The following is a 10,995-nucleotide window of genomic DNA, read 5'->3' as shown; positions in this document are numbered from 1 at the left end:
GCATTTGTGGGTTTGATTACAGGCTCAAAATGTCCAGAAACAAAGAACTTTCTGCTGAAACTCTGGTCATTTTGAGCCTGTAATCGAACTCACAAATGCTGATGGTACAGATACTCAACTAGTCTAAAGAAGGCCAGTTTTATTGCTTCTTTAAATCAGTATAACAGTTTTCAGCTGATCTAACTAGAGGTCGACCGATTAATCGGAATGGCCAATTAATTAGGGCCGATTTCAAGTTTTCATAACAATCGGTAATCGGTATTTTTGGACACCGGTCATGGCCGATTACATTGCACTCCACGAGGAGACTGCGTGGCAGGCTGACTACCTGTATGCGAGTGCAGCAAGGAGCCAAGGTAAGGTGCTAGCTAGCATTAAATGTATCTTGTAAAAAACTATCAATATTAAAATAATCACTAATTAACTACACATGGTTGATGATATTACTAGTTTATCTAGCTTGTCCTGCGTTGCATATAATCGATCCGGTGCCTGTTAATTTATCATTGAATCACAGCCTACTTCGCCAAACGGGTGATTTAACAAGTGCATTCGTGAAAAAAGCACTGTCGTTGCACCAATGTGTACCTAACCATAAACATCAACGCCTTTCTTAAAATCAATACACAAGTATATATTTTTAAACCTGCATATTTAGTTAATATTGCCTGCTAACATTAATTTCTTTTAACTAGGGAAATTGTGTCACTTCTCTTGTGTTCTGTGCAACAGGGTCAGGGTATATGCAGCAGTTTGGGCCGCCTGGCTCGTTGCAAACTGTGTGAAGACAATTTCTTCCTAAAAAAGACAGCCAACTTCGCCAAACGGGYGATGATTTAACAAAAGCGCATTTGCGAAAAAAGCATAATCATTGCACGAATGTACCTAACCATAAACATCAATACACAGAAGTATATATTTTTAAAACTGCATATTAAGTTAAAAGAAATTCATGTTAGCAGGCAAAATTAAACTAGGGAAATTGTGTCACTTCTCTTGCGTTCATTGCACGCAGAGTCAGGGAATATGCAACAGTTTGGGCCCCTGGCTCGTTGCGAACTAATTTGCCTGAATTTGACGTAATTATGACATAATATTGAAGGTTGTGCAATGTAACAGCAATATTTAGACTTATGGATGCCACCCGTTAGATAAAATACGTAACGGTTCCGTATTTCACTGAATGAATAAACGTTTTGTTTTCGAGATGATAGTTTCCGGATTTGACCATATTAATGACCTAAGGCTCGTATTTCTGTGTGTTACTATATTATAATTAAATCTATGATTTGATAGAGCAGTCTGACTGAGCGGTGGTAGGCAGCAGCAGGCTCGTAAGCATTCATTCAAACAGCACTTTCCTGCGTTTGCCAGCAGCTCTTAGCAATGCTTCAAGCATTGCGCTGTTTATGACTTCAAGCCTATCAACTCCCGAGATTAGGCTGGCAATACTAAAGTACCTATTAGAACATCCAATAGTCAAAGGTATATGAAATACAATGGTATAGAGAGAAATAGTCCTATAATAACTACAACCTAAAACTTCTTACCTGGGAATATTGAAGACTCATGTTAAAAGGAACCACCAGCTTTCATATGTTCTCATGTTCTGAGCAAGGAACTTAAACGTTAGCTCTTTTACATGGCACATATTGCACTTTTACTTTCATCTCCAACACTTTGTTTTTGCATTATTTAAACCAAATTGAACATCTTTCATTATTTATTTGAGACTAAATTGATTTTATTGATGTATTATATTAAGTTAAATAAAAGTGTTCATTCAGTATTGTTGTAATTGTCATTATTACAAATAGATATATATATAAAAATCGTCCGATTAATCGGTACCGGCTTTTTTTGGTCCTCCAATAATCGGTATCGGCGTTGAAAAATCATAATCGGTCGACCTCTAATGCTAACATAATTGCAAAAGGGTTTTCTATTGATCAATTAGCCTTTTAGAATGATAAACTTGGATAAGCTAACACAACGTGCCATTGGAACACAGGAGTGACGGTTGCTGATAATGGGCCTCTGTACGCCTATGTAGATATTCCATAAAAAATCTGCCGTTTCCAGCTACAATAGTCATTTACAACATTAACAATGTCTACACTGTATTTCTGATCAATTTGATGTTATTTTAAAAGGACATTTTTTTTGTTGCTTTTCTTTCAAAAACAAGGACATTTCTAAGTGACCCCAATCTTTTGAACGGTAGCGTAAATACTGAACAAAAATATAAACACAACATGAAAAGAGTTGGTCCCATGTTTCAGGACCTGAAATAACGCACAAAAAGCTTATTCTAACAAATTTGGTGAACAAATTTGTTTACATCCGTGTTACATCCGTGAGCATTTCTCCTTTGCCAAGATAATCCATCCACCTGACAGGTGTGACATATCAAGAAGCTGATTAAACAACATGATCATGTGCACAAGGTGCACCTTGTGCTGGGTACAATYAAAGGCCACTTTAAAATGTGCAGTTTTGTCAAACAACACAATGCCACAGATGTCTCAAGTTGAGGGAGCGTACAATTGGCATGCTGACTGCAGGAATGTCCACCAGAGCTGTTGCCAGAGAACTGAATGCTAATTTCTCTATCATAAGCTGCTTCCAATGTCGTTTTAGAGAATTTGGCAGTAAGTCTAACCGGCCTCACAACCGCATATCATGTGTTAACATGCCAGCCCAGGATCTCCACATCCGGCTTCTTCACCTGCGGGATCATCTGAGGGGGGGTGGGTTGCTGAGGAGTATTTTGGTCTGTAATAAAGCCCTTTTGTGGGGCAAAAAATATTCTGATTGGCTGGGCCTGGCTCCCCAGTGGGTGGGCCTAGCTGCCAAGTGGGTGGGCCTTTGCCCTCCCAGGCCCACTCATGGCTGCACCCCTGCCCAGTCATGTGAAATCCATAGATTAGGGCCTAAGGAATTCATTTCAATTGACTAATTTGCTTATATGAACTGTAACTCAGTAAAATCTCAAATTGTTGCGTTTATAGTTTTGTTCAGTATATTAAGTATTACATCTCTCTTATTTTTCAGAGACGATGAATGCTGAGGCACTAGTGGTATACTGTACCACAGAGACATTAAGGGATTCGACACCAGGCCAGGGTGCAGGTCTCTGCGAGGTAGGATGGTTAGCAGTGCCTCAATGCAGACGCGGTTCCCGGGACAAGTCTTCCCTTTCACCACCTGAGTGGACACAGCAGGGTGGACTTAGGAAAGTGCAAAGCAATTAAAACACATGCACGGTCCATGAACACACACACAGAGAGAAGGACAGGAAACACTTAACCATCAGCAAAAGTGTAGGTTTGGTCATCTGGAAATTGGAACATTTCATGACAGGAACATGAGAGTTCTCTACTTTAGCTCCCACTGTGCCAATGAGCTGCTAGCCTTGTGCCACCTTTACCTGCACAGAACAGACTCTGGTCATCAACTAGTGAGGACTATGAAAAATAAATAACCCCTAAGAGTTGATGTTTAAAGTTGTCTCTATATACAGTACCAGTCAAAAGTTCGGACACACCTACTCATTCAAGGGTTTTTCTTTATTTTTACTATTTTCTACATTGTAGAATAATAGTYAAGACATCAAAATTATGATGTAACACATATAGTAACCAAAAAAGTCTTAAACAAATCAAAATATATTTTATATTTGAGATTCTTCAAAGTAGCCACCCTTTGCCTTCATGACAGCTTTGCAAACTCTTGGCATTCTCTCAACCAGCTTCATGCGGTAGACTCCTGGAATACATTTCAATTAATAGATGTGCCTTGTTAAATGTTCATTTGTGGAATTTCTTTCCTTCTTAATGCGTTTGAGCCAAATCAGTTGTGTTGTGAGAAGGTAGGGGTGGTATACAGAATATAGCCCTATTTGGTAAGAGACCAAGTCCACATTATGGCAAGAACAGCTCAAAGAAGCAAAGAAAAACAGTCCATCATTACTTTAAGACATGAAAGTCAGTCAATCCGGAAAATTTCAAAAACGTTGAAAGTTTCTTCAAGTACAGTGGCAAAAACCATCAAGCACTATGATGAAACTGGCTCTCATGAGGACCACCACAGGAAATGAAGACCCAGAGTACCTTCTGCTGCAGAGGATAAGTTCATTAGAGTTACCAGCCTCATAAATTGCAGCCCAAATAAATGCTTCTCAGAGTTCAAGTAACAGACACATCTCAACATCAACTATTCAGATGAGACTGCATGAATCAGGCCTTCATGGTCGAATTGCTGCAAAGAAACCACTACTAAAGGACACCAATAAGAAGAAAATACTTGTTTGGGCCAAGAAACACGAGCAATGGACATTAGACTGGTTGAAATCTGTCCTTTGGTCTGATAAGTCCAAATTTGAGATTTTTGGTTCCTACCGCCGTGTCTTTGTGAAAAGCAGAGTAGGTGAACGGATGACCTCTGCATATGTGGTTCCCACCGTGAAGCATGGAGGAGGAGGTGGGAAGTGTGGGGGTGCTTTGCTGGTGACACTGTCAGTGATTTATTTAGAATTCAAGGCACACTTAACCAGCATGGCTACCACAGCATTCTGCATCGATACAGCATCCAATCTGGTTTGCGCTTAGTGGGACTATGATTTGTCATTCAACAGGACAATGACCCAACAGACCTCCAGGCTGTGSAAGGGCTATTTGACCAAGGAGAGTGATGGAGTGCTGCATCAGATAACTTGGCCTCCACAATCACCCGACCTCAACCCAATTGAGATGGTTTGGGATAAGTTGGCCCACAGAGTGAAGGAAAAGCAGCCAACAAGTGCTCAGCATATGTGGGAACTCCTTCAAGACTGTTGGAAAAGCATTCCACGTGAAGCTGGTTGAGAGAATGCCAAGAGCGTGCAAAGCGGTCATCAAGGCAAAGGGTGGCTACTTTGAAGAATCTAAAATATAATATATATTTTAATTTGTTTAACACCTTTTTGGTTACTACATGATTCCATATGTGTTGCTTCATAGTTGTGATGTCTTCACTATTATTCTACAATGTAGAAAATAGCACAAATAAATAAAAACTTTTGAATGAGTAGGTGTGTCCAAACTTTTGACTGGTACTGTAGGTCAAAAGTGCTAACAGTAAAGACAAAAGTAAAAACGTGTTAAAAAGCTCTCATAAAATACTGAAGCCAAACAATGAGATTCTGAAAGTAAGCTGACCAGTGCATGACCAGGCTAAAATGCATGGGGACAATACCAGCATAAGTATGAGGCTGTCATAGCCATACACTCCCATGTCCTCCATCCACACCTGTGCTGGCCTTACTCAAGACTGGTGTCAATGGCCAGCTAAAAGCAAAGAAACATCATACATTTAACACAGCCATAAACACCATTACAATTTATTTTCAGTTGATCAGATGCTATCAGATGCTGCTCTTAAAAAACAAAGTCAGATCTTCAATATTAGGTTTGGCTACCTGTTACAAAGACTTCCGCCAACTCGGTCCACCCCAAGAAAATATGCAGAACGTTCATTGGGTCTTGCACTCCATCTAAGAATAGCCAGAGGGGGATGCGACTGCTGTCCCTGGGTGGCTTGGAGGTATTTTCCTCTGGCAGATAACCCAGAGGACTGGCATGCAGGCAGAAACCCTGGTGCTTGGGTATCTTTTCTCCACATTTTTGTTCTGTCGTACTTCAGGCACTGCAGGCCAGTGTCCGGGTACAGCAGGCCAGTGTCACAGACCAGAGCTGGTTAAGACACTGCATCGCCACTTCTCTGCTACCTCACAGCAGTCCTTTAGGCCAGAGGATAGAACTAGTGGAATGGTAGAATGCAGAGTGAGAGCCCACTTTCATGTCTGACTGACACGAAAGTCCACAGTCTACTGTGGACAAACATCCTGGAGCACTTACAAGCCAAATTCCAAGTTGCCATGTTAATAAATTGAGAAGACATGAATGGCTCTAGCAACTGTGATTGGACGGTCAACTTATAGGACGCTGGAATGATAGCTATAAAATAAATAAACGTTTACCTCTACCATCAGGTAGGCATATTTCCTACAGCATCAAGCATCAAGKAAGGAATGCTTGCCAACCAGCTTGCTGAAAGTTTAGCTTTGGTGTCCCAAAGCTACTAAAAGGTATGCACACTGGACACAACGTCGTGAAAACTAAACTTGATCTGAATTTAAACATATTACGCTAATTCGTTTGATGTTTTACTTTTCTGAAGATCCAGAACAGTACCAGTCATCACTTACACGAACTGTTATCCAACCAGCATGTCTGTACGCTTTCAAGACTCTGCCTCCTCCAGGAAGTAAACAATATTTTCCTTCATCCTTTATGGTGACTACGAGATTCAACACTATCCTCTAGTGTCCATTTATGATATTGCATGTCCATACGTTCAGTCGTCACAAATAGTTTTTTAAAATTGTAATTTTGGTTCAAATTAAATCAATCTAGTGTTTTTCGGTTGTATTATTATACTTTGGGGTAAGCATGCCTCACCGAAGATAATCTTATTTTACCGTTCAATGTTATTTATTTTACCTTTATTTTTCCAGGTTAGTCTCATTGAGATAAACATAAATGTTTCAAGATAGACTTGGCCAAAATAGCAGCAAAGTTTAAAACACATTTTTACAACATAAAACACTACAGTTTAAAAACATAAATGTACACGTTGAACAGACAAAAGTTATTTGGGGAGGTGTGGTGCATCAAAACATTGATAGCCCCCCACTTCATTGCAGTGGTGTAAAGTACTTAAGTAAACATACTTTAAAGTACTACTTAAGTAGTTTTTGGGGTATCTGTACTTTACTTTACTATTCATATTTTTGACAACTTTTACTCTGCTACATTCCTAAATAAATGTATGTACGTTTTACTCCTTACATTTTCATTGACACCCAAAATTACTTGTTACATTTTGAATGCTTAGCAGATTTTGAATGCTTAGCAGGACAGAAAAATTGTCCAATTCATGCACTTATCAAGAGAACATGCCTGGTCATCCTTACTGCCTCTGATCTAGCACATTCACTAAAGACAAATGCTTAGTTTGTAAATGATGTGTGAGTGTTTGAATGTGCTCCTGGCTATCTGTAAATAAATAAAAATCTTGCTGGTTTGCTTTGCTTCATCTGGTTTGCTTAATATAAGGAATGTTAAATGATTTATACTTTTACTTTTGATACTTAAGTATATTTGAGCAATTATATTTACTTTTGATACTTAAGCAGATTTAAAACCAAATATTTTTAGACTTTTACTCAAGTAGTATTTTACTGGGTGACTTTCACTTGAGTAATTTTTTTATGAAAGTATCTTTACTTTTACTCAAGTATGACAACAAAGTACTTTTTCCACCACTGCTTCATTGTCAACCACAGTTTTTACCCTAGCTGTAAACTCATTCAGAGAGAAGAGCTCCTGTAATTTCATGTCCTTTTGTAGCTAGTCCAAAATGGAGGGGAAAGAGAACTGGAACTCCTTTTTAACCCACTCTGTATGTGCCTTGGGCAAAGTCAACAAAATACAGTCGTGTAGGCAATAGTGAAAACATTTGACAAGGCCCTACCATCTCACCCATCCTAGCAGACAAAGGCAGGCCCTGTTGCAGCAGGTGCTTAAACCACATTGTTGAGTAGTTAAGTGATGAGAGCACTTGGAGACAATGAGGCCAAGGTTCAGAGCTGTTCTGAGAAACTGGTGTGACCTGTCTGACTGCTGATATACAGTCTCATGCAAAGATTAAGGTGACGGGTGTGTGAAGGATGTTCTTTCAGTGCGCCAGTCACTTCSTCACACCCAAGCAAATGCCTCTGGTGTCGAGGAATACAATGTCACGGCAGGGTCCCACAGGAAGAAAAAAAACGTATTGACTATTAGACATTTACATTACATTTAAGTCATTTAGCAGACGCTCTTATCCAGAGCGACTTACAAATTGGAAAGTTCATACATATTCATCCTGGTCCCCCCGTGGGGAATGAACCCACAACCCTGGCGTTGCAAGCGCCATGCTCTACCAACTGAGCCACACGGGACCAGACCCCCTCTGGGGCCGAGGGCAACTGATTTTGAAGTCTCAGGCGAGGCCTCATGAGACCATGAGCCCACTACAGAAGCACCAATAAAAGTTATACAAGCTAGAGTATGCAGTCTAATTACACTACATGCATAGGCCCAATACAATCACTAGTTTGGTTACATGCTGGAATTGGTCACCGTTTCATATCCGATAGAAAGCTCTATTCTATTTGAAAATACAGTGATGGCAACAATAAGTCAAAGCCTAAGGAAACCAATCACTTGGAATCTTTTTATTATAATAAGTCAAACAGTTTCTACAAGAGCTTCCTAAGTCTTTAGACTTTGAACTGGCACACTTACTACATACTGATCATCGTCAATACAAGACACACCACAAACAGGATGTCACCAACATCAATGGTGTAGTGAAAGAGGAGATCAGCTAATGTATGAGCAGTTTCTTGTCACATTGATCCATTTTGATGAGTGTTCAATGAGCGTTTTTCCCCAGATCTGTAAACCACCAAATCAAAAGCAGTGTAACAGTGCCCCTTTTTCCTAGAACAGGCCGCTCAGCCGTTCACTAACTTCCCACAACTTCTTGGCCACAGCGTCGTCTTTGCCCTTGGCAACCACGTCCTGCGGCGCACAGCAGAAGAAGTAGCGTCCACTCAGGGGCTCGATACCCTCCTGGAGGGCACAGTGGAGAGTGGTCTGGGCACCGGATTCTGTATCCAGGAACAACAGTCTAGCTATTGGCTCGATGAGGAATCTCTGCCACAGGCTGCAGTTTCGGGACAGCTCTGTTTTCACTACTCCTACAGGGGGCAAAACATAATAGGTTAAGAAAAAGAATACAGGTGAACTTTTCCAACACAGGAAAACAAATACCCTTAGCATGTATCCTAGGATGTGTAGAGTGTATCAGGACTCATTGTGGTTCATAGTGACAGATATACCATTTAATAATCTTGAAGGAAATGACCAACCTGGGTGAACACTGTAGCAAGTGACATTGGTACCCTTCAGTCTCTTGGCCAGCTCGTGGTTGAAGAGAACATTGCACAGTTTGCTGTTGCAGTACGCGTGGAAGAACTGCCAGCTGTACCTCCCAGTGCCCAGGTGTTTATTAGTGATAAGGGCATCAAAGTCGATGTTGCCCCAGCGATAGGCCATGGAGCCCAGTGTGACTACACGTCCCCCAGTGCCCTCCTTCAGGCGGTCCAGCAACAGACAGGTCAGCAGGAAGTGGCCAAGGTGGTTGACCCCAAACTCAATACCAAAGCCATCAGCAGTTCGCCCATCTGCCACCAGACCTGAAGGAGAGACCACAGATGGTTCAATAGCCTTTTCTACTCATGTTTTCTTATGAATACAATTAAGAGAAAAAAATATGACCACATACCAGCATTGTTAATGAGAAGATCCAGTCTAGCCTCGGTCTTCAGGAAGGTCTCGGTGAAAGAACGCACTGCCTGAAGGCTCCCCAGGTCCAACTGCATGTACACCACATCAGTGCTGCCTGTCTCCTGAAATCACAATTTGTTAGGCCTATATTTGCCACACTTTATTTTATTGTATTTAAATATCTTAAAATATTGTGTCCCAAATCAAATATTTTCAATAATTTCTTATAAATAGTTATTTCAAAYTCCTGGGTTAAATGAATGGGAGTGTATTTGAATCAGTGTATTTGTGTATTTAAAAAAAACTTTCTCAGTGCCTTTGAAAGTAATTGAAATACCCTAAATAGTATTTAAATCCAGGTCTGATATTTACAGGCATTCAATATTTTCAAATGATAACGTTACGTCTCACTAATGAATATTCGAATACAAATGTGGAATTACTGATTTTTATAAGATTCGTGTACCCTTTTTATATCACTTATAGCAAGTTCGGCTTTCACTTGGTTGCGGCATGCCATGATTACTCTTGCACCCCTCCTGGCAAGCTCCAGAGCAGTGGCTTTCCCAATGCCAGTGTTGCCACCTATAGGTAGAACAAGACATTGACTCAAGGCACATAAAATATGAAAATACAATTCGGAGTTTCAGAGGCAAAACAAACCTGATTAAAAACCCAAATTAGATAAACATCATAGGCTGCATGAGACAGACAACACCAATGAATGTATTATTTAGGTAACTATCCTAAATGTTATCAGACTTACAAAGCAGTCCAACATGTTTACAAAGCAGTCAAACATGTTTAAAGGCTAACAGACTTACCTGTTACTATTACAGTCTTCCCTGCCATCGCTGCATTTCCTTTAAATGTGGAGCTTTTGAAAATAGTTTTAACAAGGAGAATATACACTGCAACTACAACACCAGTTGCAACTAGTAAAGGTAACATTATGTTTTTTGCCCGGTCGTTGGTGTCCCGACTCAAACTCTGCTCGTGGAAGTGCAACCAGTGAATATAACATAGTTAGTTGCGGAGCAGGCTTTTTGTTAGGTTACCTGCCAGACCTACCTGTCCCACCGGTTCCCTGCTTCCAATTGATCACCGTCAAATATTCTGACCAAACCGGTGTTGATGTGTTTCCCCATTTACTTCTAGAGATCTATACAATTGCGTCGTAGCAGAAAGGAAGAGGAAGTGAGGCCCAAATCGGCGGAAAATCTGTCGTTCTCCAGCAGGGGGCATTTTTTTCGTTGTTTGCCCACCAAGCAATGAGTTTTTGAATTAAGGTCAATGAGAGTGTTGAATTTGGTCGAAAAAAAAACGAATGGTTTATTTTCTACGTGAGGTTTATCTAATATAAGTTACTTAATAATCCTTAAATTGTTACACTCTAAAAAGAAAAGGTTCCTGGAGTATCCTTTACAGGTTCTTCAAATTTAAACTGTGGGGGAACACCTTTTAATGGATCCTCAACGAACCTTTTGAAGAACCCTTTCGGGTTCATTTTTTAACTACTTCCCCTCCCCAGTTATTAGTTTTATTATTATTAATAATA

At 40.3% G+C, this 10,995-nt stretch overlaps 1 protein-coding gene and 1 pseudogene across 3 annotated transcripts; both read right to left on the bottom strand.

Moving 5' to 3' along the window:
- Positions 1–2,680: 2,680 nt before the first annotated feature.
- On the bottom strand, positions 2,681–5,840 carry LOC111950943 (rRNA methyltransferase 1, mitochondrial-like; annotated as a pseudogene).
- A 2,465-nt stretch (positions 5,841–8,305) lies between these two features.
- Positions 8,306–10,644, bottom strand: LOC111950996 (dehydrogenase/reductase SDR family member 13). Of its 3 annotated transcripts, none has more exons than XM_023968947.2 (5): positions 10,262–10,644; positions 9,904–10,022; positions 9,436–9,559; positions 9,020–9,346; positions 8,306–8,848 (listed from the first exon to the last, which is right to left on the bottom strand). In XM_023968947.2, the coding sequence occupies exons 1-5, from the start codon at positions 10,386–10,388 to the stop codon at positions 8,589–8,591; spliced, it is 957 nt and encodes a 318-aa protein (XP_023824715.1). In that variant the 5' UTR covers positions 10,389–10,644; the 3' UTR covers positions 8,306–8,588. The 3 variants fall into 3 exon arrangements, with proteins under 3 accessions (XP_023824715.1, XP_023824717.1, XP_023824716.1); XM_023968949.2 differs by having other exon boundaries at positions 10,496–10,644; XM_023968948.2 differs by having other exon boundaries at positions 10,509–10,643.
- Between the last annotated feature and the right edge of the window lie 351 nt (positions 10,645–10,995).

This window comes from Salvelinus sp. IW2-2015, linkage group LG23 (genome assembly GCF_002910315.2).
Source record: "Salvelinus sp. IW2-2015 linkage group LG23, ASM291031v2, whole genome shotgun sequence".
Classification (NCBI taxonomy): Eukaryota; Metazoa; Chordata; class Actinopteri; order Salmoniformes; family Salmonidae; genus Salvelinus; species Salvelinus sp. IW2-2015.
The sequence above is the reverse complement of the archived record's forward strand: the minus strand, read 5'-3'. Positions and strand labels throughout refer to the sequence as shown.

Coding starts and splice junctions, on each gene's coding strand:
- LOC111950996 (XM_023968947.2), bottom strand. CDS start 10,388: ATGTTACCTTTACTAGTTGCAACTGGTGTTGTAGTTGCAGTGTATATT. Junction 9,347..9,435: donor TCTTCTCATTAACAATGCTG/GTATGTGGTCAT, acceptor TCTCTCCTTCAG/GTCTGGTGGCAGATGGGCGA. Junction 8,849..9,019: donor TTGCTACAGTGTTCACCCAG/GTTGGTCATTTC, acceptor TGCCCCCTGTAG/GAGTAGTGAAAACAGAGCTG.